Source organism: Melospiza melodia, chromosome 3 (assembly GCF_035770615.1).
Source record: "Melospiza melodia melodia isolate bMelMel2 chromosome 3, bMelMel2.pri, whole genome shotgun sequence".
In the NCBI taxonomy this organism is placed as follows: Eukaryota; Metazoa; Chordata; class Aves; order Passeriformes; family Passerellidae; genus Melospiza; species Melospiza melodia.
The window spans coordinates 104,920,810-104,938,133 of record NC_086196.1 but is presented as its reverse complement, the minus strand read 5'-3'; the positions used below and the strand labels follow the sequence as shown (position 1 = coordinate 104,938,133).

General features: G+C 46.4%; 1 protein-coding gene across 1 annotated transcript in view; it reads left to right on the top strand.

Moving 5' to 3' along the window:
• Positions 1-792: 792 nt before the first annotated feature.
• KCNK12 (potassium two pore domain channel subfamily K member 12) overlaps positions 793-17,324 on the top strand; it is a 28,968-nt gene continuing 12,436 nt past the window's right edge. The window contains exon 1 of the mRNA XM_063152459.1: positions 793-1,144. Coding sequence (XP_063008529.1) covers positions 793-1,144 — 352 coding nt within the window. The remainder of the gene's footprint in view (positions 1,145-17,324) is intronic.

Below are 17,324 nucleotides of genomic sequence, written 5' to 3'. Positions count from 1 at the left end.
GAAGGGAAGGGAAGGGAAGGGAAGGGAAGGGAAGGGAAGGGAAGGGAAGGGAAGGGAAGGGAAGGGAAGGGAAGGGAAGGGAAGGGAAGGGAAGGGAAGGGAAGGGAAGGGAAGGGAAGGGAAGGGAAGGGAAGGGAAGGGAAGGGAAGGGAAGGGAAGGGAAGGGAAGGGAAGGGAAGGGAAGGGAAGGGAAGGGAAGGGAAGGGAAGGGAAGGGAAGGGAAGGGAAGGGAAGGGAAGGGAAGGGAAGGGAAGGGAAGGGAAGGGAAGGGCGGCCCCGTCCCGCCCCATCCCTCCCCCGGCCGGGCGCGGCGGCCCCCGGGGGCGCGGCAGCGGCGGCTCCAGCGGCCCGGCCCGGCAGCAGCGGGGCTGCGGGAGCCTCCCCGGCGGGGATGCGGCTCCCCGGGGGACGCGCCGCACGCTCCCGCCCTCCGCCCGCCGTCGACCGGGCGCCGCGCGGAGCCTCCGCCTCCGCCTCCCCGCGGCGTCTCCCCCGCGGCGGGGCCGCCGCCGCCGCCGCCCCGCATGGCCAGAGCGCGCCGGGCGGTGCGCGCCGCCCAGCCCGCGCCGCTGCTGCCCGCGGCCCCGGGGCCCAGCGCGGGCGGGCCGGACCAGCGGCCCCGGGGCGCCGCCGTCGCCAGGCGGGCGGGCAGCCCCGCCGGGGGATGACTCAGAGCCGCGGCCCCTGCAGCGAAGCCGCCGCCGCGCCGGGCTCCGCGCAGCGCCGCCCCATGCCCGCGCCCCGCGCCGGGGGCCGCCCGCCGCCCGCCGCGCCCGCCGCGCCGCGCACCGGATGATGCCCCCGCGGGGGGCGGTGGGCTCCTGCCGCCGGCGGCGCCTGGCGCCCCTCAACGAGGACAACGGGCGGTTCCTGCTGCTGGCCGCCCTCATCGCGGCGTACCTGAGCGCCGGCGCCACCGTCTTCTCGGCCCTCGAGAGCCCGTCGGAGGCGGCGGCGCAGCTCCGCTGGAACCGGACCCTGCACAACTTCAGCCGCATCTTCAACATCAGCCTGCCGGAGCTGCGCGCCTTCCTGCGGAGCTACGAGGCGGCCATGGCCGCGGGCATCCGCGTCGACGCCCTGCGGCCCCGCTGGGACTTCCCCGGCGCCTTCTACTTCGTGGGCACCGTGGTCTCCACCATAGGTGAGCGCCGCCCCGACGGCCCCGCGGAGCGGACGCGCCCGTCCGGGGGATGCCGCGGCCGCGGCCCCGTCGTTATAGCGACCAAAGTTTGGGGAGAGGCGCCGCCGCGTTGCTGCGGCAACCGGGGCTTCGCAGCGCCTCCGGGTCGCTCTGTCCCCGCTGACCTCCCGTCCCGGGGGTCGCGGTCCCCTCCAACCCCCCCATCCCGCTGCACGGAGCCGGGACCGGCGCTGCTCCCGCCCCGCCGCGCTCCGGCTCCCGCGGGCTCGCAGCAGCGCCCGCCGTCGCGGCTGCCGGAGCTCCGTCCCTGCCCAGCAAACTCCTGCTGCCGGCGGCTGGGCTGCTTCGTTCCGCCGGCCCGAGGGAGCGGACGAGGCTGGCGGCTGCCTGCCCGAGTGGCGCTGCCGGCGCCGGGATGCGCTCGGTACCGGGAGAGGCGCACGGGGGCCGGCAGTAGCGGGCTGATGCAGATGCTGAAGGAGAGAAAGGCTTTCGCCGCTCAGCTTGGTACAGGCTTTAACTACTGGCAAAGTTAGGATGTGTGTGTGTGTGTGTGTGTTTAAAGACGCGAAGTCGCTGTCCTCCAGCTGTAGCGCAATACGGTTCTCAGTGTATCGCTGCAGCCGGCTGCAGTTTTTCCTATCCCATAGGTGTTTAGGAAGAGCAGCACTTTGTAAAGCAAATTATAAGTTATGGTGGGAGTATTTTTATTATTGTTTAGACTCTGTGGCTGTCTACTGCTCTTGGACTATTGCTTGAGAAATCCTGTCCCTGAGTACAAGATCTTAGCAGTCTTAACTCTGCCAGTTTGTAAGTTCTGTGAGAAGCCAGGTGTCTTCTGAGCTTAAATGTTGTGTTTTCCATCTATTGTAGAGGAAGAAACTCACAGCTCGTTATTGCATTTGCACTCATTAGGTATGGAAAATGTTTTATCAATAATGACTAATCTGTATAATGGAGTCGTGATGGTGAGTACAGCAGTGTTGTCAGGTATTGTTACTTTTTGCGTTGAAAAATCCAGTTACCTTTTGCTTTGCAATTACATTTGGTAGCCCGGTCATTAAAGCACCGTTTTAATTAAGCACTAAGCTTTCTTCATCACAGGAACGTGTGTTTAAAAGAGATTGTTTTGACTGATCAGAATGAGTGAACAAAAAAGCCAGTGTTTTAACAAACCCATTCTTTCAGTACACAGAAATCTTCAGGTGGTGTGTAAACACACTGCTTTCCTGCCAACTCTGGCTTCTGCTCTCTGAGGTCATTGAAATGTAAAATGTTTCTGTTTCCATCTCCACTTCATTGCCCGCCTGCAGTTATTTGGACCTGGGCAGGGGGACTGAGGAGCTCAGCAGGGGTTTTGCCAGGTGAGAGGTGTAAATGGCAGAGCCAGGAGTTGTGTTTCTCATGTTCCTGTGGCACCAACCAAGAGGCAGTAATGTCACATCTCACATGCGAGGTGGGGGCTGAAAACTGGGGGTTTTCTGTGATGTGCAACAAAGGCTGGGTTCTGACAAGTGCTCCCCAAGTCATTCCTTCCCTTGCAATGCTACCTGGCAGTGCTTTCTCCTGGATTGCTTAGAGTACTTGGTGTGAGTTCAGAGAGCTCTGAGTGAGGAGGTGCAGGCTGAGCTGTGCCTGTGGGCACTGCAAAGGCTGTGGCAGAGCTGCTGTTCTGGGGATGCCAAGCTGCACAGCCTGGCAGGAGCAGTGTCTGCCAGATCCCAGCATCCCGAGGCTGCTGTGCTCCATCCCGGCATGGCTTTCACCCTGTACATTTCATGTGTACAGCCTCTGCAGATGAAGAGGAAACTGCTGCCCCCACCTCAGTGCTGCTTCTCTTCGTGTGCCTGTTCAAGCTGCTGCAGCTCACAGAGGCAGAGCCCATGAAGAGCTCAGCTGCAGCAGGGTTTCTTCCACCACACAGTTGTATTTGGTTATTTTTGGCAGTTCTGCCCAGCAAAAGTGAGAAAACCTCATGGATTAACTAACTAGTTGTTCCACTGAAACATGACACTGTGCTGTTAGTCAAATGTGCACAAAGCTCTCTGGCTCATGGTCCCAAGCATGAGAGAAACCAAGTGGCAGGGCACTGAGATGTCCCCTGGGTGAGCAGTTCCAAAGCCATTCTTTCAAGGTCCATTTTTCCCTCCCAGCCAGTTCATTTATGTACCTTCCCACCCTTTGATTCCCCTGTCAGCTCACACGCCACGTTATCCTGGCTCTGAGCAGTTTGATTTGCTTTCCTGTCGTGCTTAATTGACAAGAATGCTGTTTTTACCCAGCCTTGCCAAGAACTACCAGACATGCAGAGTCAAAACAGCTTTCCTTCCTCCACAGCTTCATCAGTTACGTGTGTCAAAGCAACTTTATTACTCCAGCTAAACACTGCACCATCCTAGCGAGGTGGAGGAAAGCTTCCTTACTCACTGCTTAACAAACAGCAAGTATACTCAGTGTCTCTCAGGAGTAAATCACCCACAGGTTACTCAGCTTGTCCTCTGTAGAGGATTCCAACTCGCAGGAATCTTGCTATCTTTTCAAACCCTCACGCTGTTCTAAATAGGTTTAATAAAACTACTAAATCTTTCTCATATAGGCATTGAAATACACTGAAATCCAGGCACAGGGCTGCAAATCTTCCTGGAGTTTATGTGAGCTGAGCTGGGAAAGACTCATCTTTCCTTCCCAGTTCTTCACCCTTCTGTGAACACAAGGGTTTGCAGTAGCCAGGCTGGGAGAGAACTGTCCCATCCACCCTCCTTGAGCAGCTCCTCTGCAGAGCCAAGCAGCTCCCCTCTCTTAGGTGCCTCCTTGGCTGCAGTTCTGCACTTCCCTAAATCCTCAGGGACACAATCAAACAGTCTGGGTGAGAAACGTGTTAATGGGGTCTTTAAGAAATGAGAGTTGAAATTGTCATTTTATAGAGCATTTTCCTGAATAGCCCGCAAAGTGTGTGGCTTGCAGTCCATAAAACACCCTCTTGATAGCACTCTGGGCATTCAGTTTTTATTACTGTATTGTTTGTGCTTGAATAATGAAATGTTGAGTCTCTTTTCATTAGACACATCTGGATTTTCAGAGCTATGTAAGAAAATCCTTCAGTCTAACTTCTGATTGCTGGCTGTTGGACTACACCATCTACTCAGTCATTGTTTTGCACTCCAAAAGGTATTGGGTTGCTTTCTAGGCAATTATTATTATTCTGATTTCTTTAAGGAGCAGCTAGGTGGAATTTATTCTTGATTCTTTGGTCTAACTGACTGTAGACTTTAGTTTTCAGTTGAGTTTTTTCCTTCCCTCCCCAAATGCAAACCACCTATAGCACTTTGTTAAAGACTAAAAGCAAAAGTGTCACTCAGACCAGATTTCTCTCTGGTAAAAATGTTACAGATGCAGGTGTAATCAGTCCAGGCTTTCCCTGTATTCTGGTAGCAGAGATTTATTCTGCCAGCACACCAGGCAACCCTGGAATGCCTGAAGATCTGGATTTCTGACTCAGTCCATGAGTCTAGACTTTGTACCCAGATTTTTTTCCTCTCTTAAAGGTTAGAATAAATCTTAGGTGCCTGTATAGTAAAACGTTTTGAAACATAGACCCATTTAAATTGGATTCTAAGCTTCTTATGTGTAAGTACATGTTTCAAAAATCAAGTGATAGAATTGATTTATAGAAATCCATACCAGGCATTAAAAAATGAGGTCAAGTGAAGCACTCTGATATATAAAAGGGATTTTTTCAATAAAATATTTTTATAGCACCTTTACTGTGGGCAGATGATTTTGGGATGGAACAAGTCTGGGTTATGTGTGCTTGAGAAATGCCCCTGGGAAGGAAAGAAGCAGGGACCTTCTCTCTGCACAGCTGTGCAGGGTTTACAGGTGTTGGGGACACTGTGTGTAGGAGTGAGCAGGACAATTCATACTTGCCTTATCCCTGAGGTATCCTGTTAAATTACTCAATATTCCTGTGGACTGACAGCTCCACCCAAAGGGATGGGGGCATCCTTTGCTCTTAAGGAAGAGACACAGTATTCTGTGTTTTCTGCCATCTCACTGGCTCTGGCAGAGGTTTTCTCCTTGCTTGGGATCTCAGCTGGGTTGGACCTTCTTCTCTCTGGCTCCTGTGTAGGGACCAGCACACCCAGCCCAGCATTTCTGCTTGTGCTCCACAGCCTAAGCACCATAACTCACTCCTAAAATACCCTCTGGCTCTGTATCATAGTCTTGTGATAGTATCTGTCGATCCAGATGTTCTGGAGGTGATAATTTAATGGAAGTGATGTGCAAGGCACACTTGGACAGTTCAGCAAGCACAGGTGAGATGTTGTACTGCGCTGCCAGGAGCCAGGGGTTGAGAGCAATCCTGGAGAGCAGACACTACAGAGGATAATTTGGTGAGAAATCCCACAAGTAACCAAGATGGTCTGAAGGTTTAAGAGGGAAGTATATTCGTCCCATCTTCGTCTTGTATTCCAGGATGTGAATTAGAGCTGTGTTGCAGACATCTTTTATGGAAAATCCTTTCCTTAGGATTTTTCCTCCTGAGAAGCTGAGAGGCCTCAGGGACAAAATGTAAACATTGATTATCTGCTGCTGTGGAATGCAACAGGTGCATCTGTGATTGGCCCATGTTGGATGTTTGTAATTAATGGCCAATCCCAGTCAGCTGGCTCGGACAGAGAGCCGAGCCACAAACCCTTGTTATCATTCTTTGCTATTCTATTCTTAGCTAGCCTTCTGATGAAATCCTTTCTTCTATTCTTTTAGTATAGTTTTAATGTAATATATATCATAAAATAATAAATCAAGCCTTCTGAAACATGGAGTCAGATCCTCATCTCTTCCCTCATCCAAGAACCCCTGTGAACACTGTCACAGAGCTGCAGCCACAGGAGGTTCTGGCTCCCTGCTGTCTGTGGGGTCAGCCCAACCAAAAGGTGACAGCCCAACCAGGGTGTGCAAATTCAAACCTGTGAGTTAAACCAGGGTCAGCTTTATCTTTTTAATTTATTTTCCTTTTAATTTTATTTCATGGAAGGGCAATTATGAAAGCCCGTTATGGAGGAATGTGACATCCCCCCAGCTTCGGGTGAGGGCTGGCTGCCCTTTCAGGGATCTGGTTCAGATGGTCAGCAGCACTGCTACCTCCTCAGGGCTCTGCAGCTCTCTGGGGCTTGTACAGGCAGCTTTTGCAGTAGTTTCTGATTAGGGGGGAGTACCTCCAGATCTGACCTTCTTAAAGTTAAGAAATAATCAAACAAAGCTGAATGAGAAAGCAGCTGGAAGAGGCAGCAGTGTTATTAAGCTGCAGTGTCAGGTTATTTGTCTTTGCCATCCTATACACAATCTGCAGGCAGAATGGGAGGGTGTTTGAGGCAGATCTGATTCCTTCATGCTTTGATCAATGTGCCCCTGGATTTCTGAGTTATTTTCTCACTCGGGCAATCTCGATAAAGAACAGAGAGCAAGAGGCTCAGAGGGCAGCAGGTCAATGGTCAGCACATTTCTGTGGAGAGTTCTGATCCTACACTGATTTTGCTCAGATGAAGTACTGTCACCATAGCAATGTTTTCTGCTTGCCATAGCTGCATGGGAGTATTAACTTCTTTGGGTGCCACTGATAGGAATTTCCCAAGTGTGTGGGCATAGGTTGGGTGCTCGGAGCAGAAAAGTAATCTAAATCACAGCTTGCTTTCTTGTAGTTGAGAGCAGCAACATAAATCTTTACTTGGAATACATCCATGTAATTACACAGGTGACTTGAGGAGTCCCCACTGAAGGGTCATGATTAAATCATTTTGATCCTAAATTTGTTGGGATTTTATTCTAGAAGGCAGGAGGGAGAAACCCAAATACTTGAAATAAAACCCTTCCTAAAATTTAAAAAATAAAAAATTGTGAAAAATATTACTTTAATTTCAGTGCTTTTTAGGGTTTGCCTGCCCCTGTAGGGTTATGCCAGCCACAGAAAATTAAGCTTTCACTGTGCTTTGGCCATCTAAACTGAATGATCTCTACAGAGCATTTCAGTTCAGATTAGTTAATCTAAACATTTCAGATGTTTCTTTAATATTAACCCCTAGCTAAATGTTTCAAAACATTAACATCAGTAACAGATGGAGAAGTCAAGGACAAACAAATTGTATTTCTTTTGTGGAGTGTGAGGTGCTCAGCTGGAGCACTGAAATGTGTGGTCTCAAAATCAAATGTCAAGCACCACAGCTTTGTAGAGCAGTCATCCAAAAACCAAATTTTGCCCAGCGTTACATGAGATATGGTCCAGCATCTCAGAAGCTTGGGGAGATTTTATAGTGCCTTACCAGGTGCTGGTTCAGGTTCAAAACAAAGACCAGCTGGAGTTTGTAGGCATGGATTCTCCCTTTTTGCATCTGGCTTGTGTCATTGAAGGAGCAATGTCTGCCTAGTGAGCAGGTACCTTGGATTCTCCCTTTCTGCAGCCTTCAGGGTCCCTCAGGCTTGTGTCACTGAAGGAGCAATGCCTGCTTGGTGAGCAGGTCCCTCCTGCTCAGCACAACATTCCATTTGGTGTTTGGTGATAGTCCTGCAGACACCTCTATTTTAGTTCCCTGTGCATTTACCAGAGCTCGTGGATGTGGTTGCAGAGCAGACCCTGGTGTGCCCAGGCACCCTCTGACAGCTCTCCATCCCCTGTGGCTCCAGCCAGTCCGTCTCCATGACCAAGCAACCTCCCTGTGAGCCCTGTGAGCCTGTGAGGGATCATAATTACAGGGCTTATCAGCTGCCCTGTTTGCTGCAGGCTCATAAAGCCAAATCCTGCTTGAAGCTCTGTGTCCTGTGTTCCCATGGAGCCCTGCCACCCCTGGAGCCTTCCCCCACTTTGTTCTCCTGGGGATATTCCCCCTTGCCTTCTCATAGTGCTTATCCACTGCTGCTGCTCACCTGCCTTTCCCAGCCTGAGCTTCTCCAGCTTCTCCTGCCCTCCTCCAGTTAGGATGCCCTTCCCTACTGGTGATTTGTTTGCTTGATTAACTTTCAGATATTTGTTTGCTGACTTTACAGTCTTTCACGTTAAGGACTACCAAAGAAGTAAAGCTTTACAGCTTCTCCCTGTTCCTCATCACCCTCACTCCTTTCCCTAGTGTTAATCCTGCTATTGACCCTCATTTCTTTCTTGGTTTGTTTCCTCCTTCTCTCATTGTCTTCAGTTTGACACAGATCATATACACGTCACAATTTTTTCTCACTTGTACCACAGGGTCATCTTTGCTGGCACAGTGTCTTGTTTTTATACAAGCTTTAATTGCTCTTCATCGTGGAGAGAAGAGGAAAACAATTACAGGGTAGTTCTGTTGACAATTAACTGTGTGTAACGTTACCTGCTGCTGGCAGTGTGCTGGAAAATACAATGTCATTTCTTCATTTTAATGAACGCAGGATTACCTTATCTTTAAAGCTGTTAAGTCAAGGAGAATTTTGCCTCTTGCCATAGTGGCATCAGGGTTAGAGCAACAGAAAAGCAGCTCAGAACATTTCATATGCAATTTTCAGACTGAAGCAGCTTGGTATTATTGAAAACATAGCCTTTGGCCATGATCTGAATAAGCCTTGCTTACCTGTATCAAAAGAGACAGTTTTTGTAATGTGTCAGCACAAGTGCTTATCTCAGGGCATTTTGGGAAAAGATGTTTAAGGTCAAAAATTAGGGTTCATGCTGGTGAACATTTGAAATGTGAAAAGTCCTCCTGAGCACAATAAATGTTTGAAGTGACAATAAAAACCTTTTGTGAATAAAAACACTCTAGTAACAAGCAGAACTATAATCCAAGGGGCAATTGCATAGCAATCCAGACAAATAAAATACCTCCTCAATAGCCTGTTTCTGCTGAAGTCAATAGCAGACCAGTCTGCAGAGCTTTAGGAAATCCTACCTTAGGTGCTTTATTGGCACACCAGGTTTATAAAACAAATGCACTTGTTTTTACCATGTCAGATACATCCCCCTGAGCTCAGTGGATCTGCTGATGGCACTGGCTGGTACACCTAGACATGGGAAGGTTTCAGTACAATCTTTCTTGAATCAAATGAGAAGTAGAATGAAAATTAAATCTAATTGCATTAGACAAGGCAAAGCATTAGCAGCCTTTACAAGTAATTAAAGCTTTGGAGTGGAATAAGATAAGAAATTGAATGGTTTGATGTTAACATATGGGATTACTTATTGTGGGTGAACACTGCTATTGCTCGTGTTTAAAATTCCATGATAAGTGCATGAAAGAGGCAGTAATACCTTGAAAAGAGTTGTAGCCCCACAGGAAGTCCTCACTGGATTTTAACCTTTCTGAGCTTGTTCCACTGCAGCTTCTTCCCCTTTAGAAATTATTGGCCCAAATGTTTCCCAATAATTCTCAAGTCTTACACAGGCAAATTTAATCTGCAGCTAGAAGAAATTTGCCCATGCAAGAGCCGAGTGAGGAACTATTTCATAATAGTTTCAGATAAAATGCCTTTGGTTATTCATCATTATATATTCTGTCATCTTGTTGCTCAGCCTGAGAATTGTGGAAGCAATATATTTCTCTCCTGAGGTCAAACAAAAAACACATTCATGCTCAATGTGCATGGAGTCAGGTCTGCTTTAAGCTTGATGGAAATAGGAGGGAGTGACAGCAGTGTAAAGGTCTTAAACCCAAGTTGTGATTTTCACAAGAGAGGCGGAAACAAGCTGTTTGATATGATGATTTGTTAGTTTATAAAAGCTGCTACTGGCAGAGCTGTGAGGACCAGGAAAATCCCAGATAAAATATGAGCTCAAAATTGTCTTGGTAGTGTAGTGGAGTTGTTCAGTACCATTAAATTTAAAAATAGTCAAGGGAAATGCATACTAAGGAAGGAAGAGTTAAATGAAGAAGTAGAAAATGGGAAATAACTGGTTAGTCAGCAGTCCTGTCACCCTCTATTTCTGTTACAGTAACTTAGAATCAGGTCTTCGTGCCTTCATGAATGGATTGGAAGAGCTGCCTGAGCAAAATGATGCTAGAGAATTTGCTCTTTGCTTTTAGCTGAAGCTTTTTAAAATAAGGGACCCATGAAGGTATATTTAAATCATTAAGAGGCCCAGGTAGGTTTATCAGAGTTTTTTTTTTTTTTTCATTAAATTGTAACTGTGGAAGTTTGTACAGAGATTTGAAAAAAATAAACAAACAAAAAACAGACCTAAGAGTGGAAAGGATGTTTTCATGTTTAGGGCCTTTTTATCCCTGGGTACATCTTTAGAGCCAAACTCTTTGTAAAGCAGAATAGCTGAGACAACCATGAAGAAACAGATGTTCTCTGAACACCTACCTACACAAACACCAGTGGCAGAAGAAAAAATATGCCACAAGTCTGTTGTTTAATCCAGTCAAAAAATAAGCCAACAGTATAACCATGGAACAGAACCTTTCCCATCTGCAAGGCTCAGGAAGCCCACGAGTGACATCTTCTTCTGTCAGACTTCTCATGCTGGGAAATATGACACAGACCCAAGATCATTGTGAAATCTAGATAATGCCACTTCTTAGCCTGAAAGGAGAAGTATTGTGAGATGTACTGGCACTGGAGTGACAGTACATGTGCAAGTATTCTTTAGAAGCCAATAATACCTCAAGAATATAACAAAATCTGGATGCCATTATTCTATTCCACTTGGAGTTCAGAAAAACAATAAAAAAGGCTCAACCTTGGGGGTACATAAACATCTGAAATGCAACTGCAAGTTTCAATAAACAGCAAAAGCAAGAGTGTGAATGCTAATGTTTGAAATGACAGGGCATAGGCTTTTTTCTTTTAGGGTGTTGCTTAGAGACACAATCATCCGCACAAAAAAACATTCTCAAAAACACATAGGGAAGTAAGAATGGAAGCAGCTTTAAAGGATGAGAAATTATGATTGCAACAGAAATCTACTTTTGGAACAATGTTCACCTAGAATCATCAGCTGCATGAAGACTGTAGGAAGGTCAGAGGAGGTGGCAGAGTATGGACAGATGGGACACATCTGAAGAGCAAGAAGGAATTGGTGATTCTTGGGGTCCCTGAGCTCCACTGTTGTGTATATCCATGGTTACTGAGCCACACTTCATCTATTTCCTGGTTACCATGCTTTTGTTTTCTGTGTGTTTTTAAAGCAGTTACTCTAAATGCAGGGGTGTTTCCTATGTCTGGTGGTGGTGCAGAAACCCCTGCGTGGTATTTTCAGGGTCCCCAGGACGAAGGAGTAATTGATGATTCTGACTCCATGTTCTTAGAAGGCTAATTTATTATGATATGATATGATATGATATGATATGATATGATATGATATGATATGATATGATATGATATTGAACTAAAACTATACTAAAGAATAGAGAGAGGATACAGACAGAATGTTACAAAGAATGATAATGAGAACTCGTGACTCCTTCCAGAGTCTGACACAGCCTGACTGTGAATGGTCATTAAGTAAAAACAAATCACGTGAAACCAATGAAACAACCACCTGTTGGTAAACAATGTCCAACCACATTCCACAGCAGCACAGCAGGGAGAAGCAAATCAGATAATTATTGTTTTCATTTTTCTCTGAGGCTTCTCAGCTTCCCAGGAGAAGAAATCCTGGCAAAGGGATTTTTCCAGAAAACACGACAGTGACACCCCTGTGCTTTAGGTGATTCTGGGCAGTGCAGTGAGCCAGGGCAGATGCTTCTTCACACAGCCTGGATCATGAGCAGGGGTTTGATACCCTCCCTGACAGCTGCTAATGTGACACTGTGAAGACCCTGAGTCTGTAGTGCAAAGGAGAGGGTTTTTTCACAGTAATACAACTTTGTCAAACAACTGTGGAGCGTGTGGGATATATTTTTCTGTTATTAGCACCACCACTATTTCAGAGAAGATTATAGCAAAATGTTTTTCCCCAGCTGTTAGGATAGGAAAAGATAACAAGCCAGAGACAGGACCCTGCAATCATCAGTGTGGATGCAGCCACAGAAGCAGCTCTGGGCTGGTTTAGATCAATGTACAAGGAGACAGGCTGCCACCAAAGGAGAGAACATCCTGCTCTCATCCCTTTTTCTGGAAGTCCTCCTTTGTGAGGTGGTTTAGGACTAATTTAGGCAATACCAGCCCATATTCTTTCTGTTTTAACAAGCCATTAGGGTGCTTTGGCTGTGCCAGGGGGGCAGGATAACTGACAAACAGGAGGATATTTAGTGGCATCTTGCTGAAGGCTTGTCCAAGAAAGGCAGCATAAAATGAAGAAAATAATTTCAATTTTGATTTTTTTGATTGTAAACCATAGACTGGCCCCAAGAGTTTAGCAGACAAGAGGATTATATTATTTATAAGAACAATAAAACCTTAAGTATTGAAAGAAAGTTTATGAACAACATGTTAATAGAGAAGGGAGATTGTCACACCACAGGACACATCCATCCCTCTAAAGTCAATTCAGCAGGAATAGTGCTGGTTTGTAGGTCTTGACTTTATTTTCCTCTGTGTAATTTGAATTCCTGCTCCTGATTTTCATCTTTCGCTGAGCTTTATTCTCCAGCATCTCCTTTTAGGAGAGGCTCCCGGCCCCTCATTCAAACCCATCTTCTGTCGCCGTAGGATTAGGCAGAAAACTGAACATAAGCTTGCCAAAGATTTTGAGCCTCAAGCCTGTGACTCTCCCCATGAATTCCCTCTTCAGGGGGGCCTGCTTAGCAAGACCTTGGGCCAGAGCTGCTGCTCAGCTGGCAGCACTGATGGCTTGGCACAGGTCAGTCTCCATTTGCTAGTACAAGGTGTATAAAGAGCAGCTGGCCCCAGCCAGGGAACCATAAAACTGCTTTAGGGACATTTCTGCTTCTTCCTTGGCTTGGTTATGTGCCAAAGAAGCTACAGCTCCTTCTGTATCTATTGGGTTTTGTCTTCAGGACAATGGCATCTATAGTGAGCAAGGGTGGACTTGTTTGGTTGGTCCTTGATGTGCACTTCCTTTGCAGGCTGTGCACAGAAAGGGCAACCTGCAGGACAGCTGAGGAAAAAAGCTTTCCTACTTCTGCTGAGTGGAAAGAGCAGGAATGCTGGTGCTGGTGCTGAAGCTGAAGCCCCAGTGTTTATCTTTTTAAGGGCCATGTATCACTCAAACATACAAAAGTTAGGCCACTTGAGCTGATTAATGTGCCTGCTGAGTACCCACTAGAAACTGAAGATCTTTCTTGGAAAGCTCAGCTAGAAGGTGTCAGCTTAGGAAAACACTCTTGGGAAACCTGCTGCCAGAAGGAGAAGTTAAACCTTCCTGAGCAGACAGGTTTTGAGGAGGTTATTCCTCTCTCCTTCCCTGAGGTTTCTTTGGGATCACCCCCAGTGCCTTAGACCCCCTCAAGGTGGCCACAGTTGAGGTTCCTGAGGTGAAACCTCACTCTTACACCTCTCACTTTCACCCTAAATACATTGTTCTGGCTGTTTCACACATGCCAGCCTCTCCTTAGGTTTTGGGCTCCTCTCTTCACCCTCCTTACAATTCTGTTATCTCTTTTTAAAGCTAACATACAACAAAGAGGAGTGAATATTTGGCCATGACCTTCTAGCCTGTGGTTTAAAGCATGGCTAGCAGAGGAGTGCCAAGGGTGATTGATTCTGGTGTTCACTAAGGCATCACGGCACTTTGGATAACCAATAACTTGATCACCGTTGTGTGTAAATAGAATAAAATTGGTACTGTAGAAAGCCTCTAAGAGTCACCTGCAGGTCTTTGAAACTCCTTAAAGTTCAATTAATCATCTCCTGGCTCTGTTCTGCCAGCGTGGCCCCCTTTGAGCAGCAGTTGTCTCAAACACCTGGATGATGTTTCACAGGTGGAAATGAAACAAGGAGCACCAGCAGAGACATGGGTGGTTTTTAACTACATTCATTGGGCTCATCATGGTGCTCTTCTTGGATGAATGGATAGAGAGAATGATTATTGAAGTCAGCCCTTATTTGCATGGTCACTCGGTATTTTCTCCATGGAATATCTGCCCCAGTACATGGGTTACCAAGGACTACAAGCTTGTGTGTGATACAGATTAGGCCAGCCCTAAAAACTGCAGTTGTATCTCATTTATTCAGAAATAGCACAGGTCCAGCTTAAGGGATCTTAATTCACCCAGTGCTGGGCAGACTGCTGCTGTTCAGGAGGTGTTTGCAGATAGTAATCTAAATAAGATCAAGTGGGATTTTACAGCAACTTCTATATTAAAGGCTTTGCAATAGAAAAGCTCTAAAATAATTTACTGTTTGAGCCCAGAGTGGGGTATTTTAGTAAAGCAGGTTGAGAAAGGTGTTGAAGGCAAAGTAAATCTTTAATTTGTAGTCAGGAAATGCAGAAGTTGGAAGAACTGACTCGTATTCCCACTCCTTGGGTAAAAGCTCTGGATGCAGCAGTTTTGTCAGCTCTGAGCTGTGACCCTGTATCCAAGGCAACTGTTTCTGGATGTTAGGTGGTAAGGAGCTAGAGAATAAATGAGAGGCAGTTGTGGAACATACAGGTGTGATTCCCAGGGGAAATAATGATGAAATGCTAACAGGTGGGAAAGGGTGGAGAGAAGCACCAGAACCCAAACATGGGATTCAGAGTAGGATATTTGGTTCCTATATACATGTATAGTGTGGTTTATTTGTCTGTCAAGACCAGCCAGGACTATTGGAGAGCTATGAAGTAACACAAGTGTGAAAAAGACAGGAAGCAGGAAAAGATGAGAATTGGTAGCTCTTTGTTCCTCTGTGTTCTGTAACTCCCATCTCTTAGCCTTTATGTTGTAAGAACATTTTTCCCTCTGGAAGCAGCATTATGGTTATAGTTGTTCTGTTGTTGTTTGAGGAACCATTTAAAAGTTTAAAAAGTTACTTTCAACAATTTTAGTTTCTTTTGATTTCCTTGAATATAACTACATGATGGTTATAGGGTGGTATAGAGGTGATGTGCTCTGATGATCTAAGTGCTCTTTCACTCTGGGATTTCAAATGACTGCTGCAGTGTGCTGACCTGCTGTGTGATGAAATCCTGTGGCTTATAAGAAGAACTAGGGGTGGCTGAAAGAGGCAGGGACACATTATGCCCTTTCTTGTGCTGTTTTCTGTGACTTCCTTGTGTTCAGTTTTTGAAGTGACCAAAACTTTATCGCATCTCTGAGTAAAAAGGTCTTTTACTGCAAAACTGTCATCCCCTTTAATCTCAAAATGTAGTAAGACAAGGTAATTGCCAAAGTAATTTGACTGAGAGAAGAGCTCACAAGTACTAAAGCTGCTATTCCTCTCTGTCTTCTGGCATCAAACACCTCTTACTCATAAGAAAGTGGGTAAAAGAAAAGAAAGCAAGAGCAACAGGAAGCAAATGTCACAAGTTTGTCCATCTGTTCTACCTCTTGAATCCATCCCCAGCTTAAGTAATTTAAAGCTCCAGATGAGCAGGATTGTAACCACAAACCTGTTATGCAAGTCAGTATGAGGGTCTCATTAAATGCCAGCACTCAACCATGAGAGGCTGCTGAAGAGAGTTTTTATCAGCTCATCTTTGCTAATTCTCTTTGGGGAGGAGAAATACCAACCAGCTGAAATTAATGCTGCCACAGAGCTTGTGTCTGAGCTGGTGGGGCAGAATTGGCACGGGGGAGGTTCAGATATTGAGCCACACAAAGTCAACCCCAAGGCACCTGTGAGGTGCCATGGAAAGCACAAGGCCCTGTTGTGCTTTTTCCCTGTGCTGTGTTGGAAGCATAGGCAGTTCTGGATGAGTTTGCTTCATCCAGGCATCAGTTCTTAGCCTTGGGCAGGGTCTGAGCTCAGGGATGAGGTTCAGAACATACCAGGACCAACTCCCCGTGCTGGGGGTGACACCAAGGGACAAACACAGCTGGTGGAGGAAGGTCCTGCATGGAGAGAGAGCCCATGACTGCTTCCCTCAGCCAGCTGCTGACCTAAGGGATGTGTTTTAGTGGTGGCTTGGCAGTGCTGGGGTAGCAGTTGGACTCTATAGTCTTACAGGTCTTTTCCAACCTAAATGATTCACTGTTTGCCTAGCCTCATTTTTGGCCTGTTTTTGGCCTGTTTTATGTATTTTTTAGCATTCTCATTGCTGTGATGGGCCCTTTCACCTCCTTGCCTAGCTACATACTGAATTTTGGAAGCATTTTGCTTCAGAAAATCTTGATGAAACAAACAGCATCAAAAATATAAAACTTCATCACCTCTCTTGAATGATCACCAGGAAATAGTAAGAGGCTTCAGCACATTTACAGCTTGATCCAAACTGTTGCTATCTCTTTTTTTTTTTCCTAATTAATAAATGTGTCTAGCCATATGTGTGACAATAAACCCATTTATTTTGATGGTGATGTTCACATGCTTGCTGTGAAGCACATGTTTAAGAGCTTTGCTGACAAGGCACAGGCAAACAGATGCCTTCTCCAACACAAGTTGGCTGTGTATCCCTAGCTGGCAACCACAACAGGCTCCCCAGCTCCTTCTGAGGACCAGGCACTTTTGGATATGCATCATCAAATGAGAGGACTCCTGCTAGCAGCCTGCCCAATCCAGAGAACAGCTCCATCCCACAGAGAAGAAGGAACTGAGAATTTTCCAGAGCCCATGGCAGGCTTTGTGAGGTCTGCTCAAAGGTGGTGTTGCTAACACTGCAAAATGGAGAGAAGAGAGAAGACAGTGGGTCCAGAAACCAAAACGTAATGACCTCTTTGGTAACATTTTCTAGTAATACTGGGCGAGTTTTTCACTGACTTTTACACAAAATACTCTTTTGACAGTGATGCTTTTGATCATAAAGTCAGAGGATGGTTTGGGTTGGAAGGGACCTGAAAGGTTATCTGTTCACATGGGCAGGGACACCTTTCACTAGACCAGGTTACTCAGATTGTGAGGTATGGGCTGACTTGCTGGCACACAGCTGTTTCTGAGCCTGCCAAATCTGTTGTGACAGTAGGACCACGTCTTTCCTCATTCATCTTCATGTCACTGGAAAGATACACCTGAGTTTACTTGTCATGAGCTTCTACAGTCTTCTGTCAACCAGTGGGAAATTCTCTGTCAGCACAGTAGGAAGGGAACACAGATAAACTAGCCAGAAAAATTCAGCCATTGCAAAAATAGATCAAGAGATTTCAAGCAGCGATCTCAACTCATTGTATATAGGCAATAT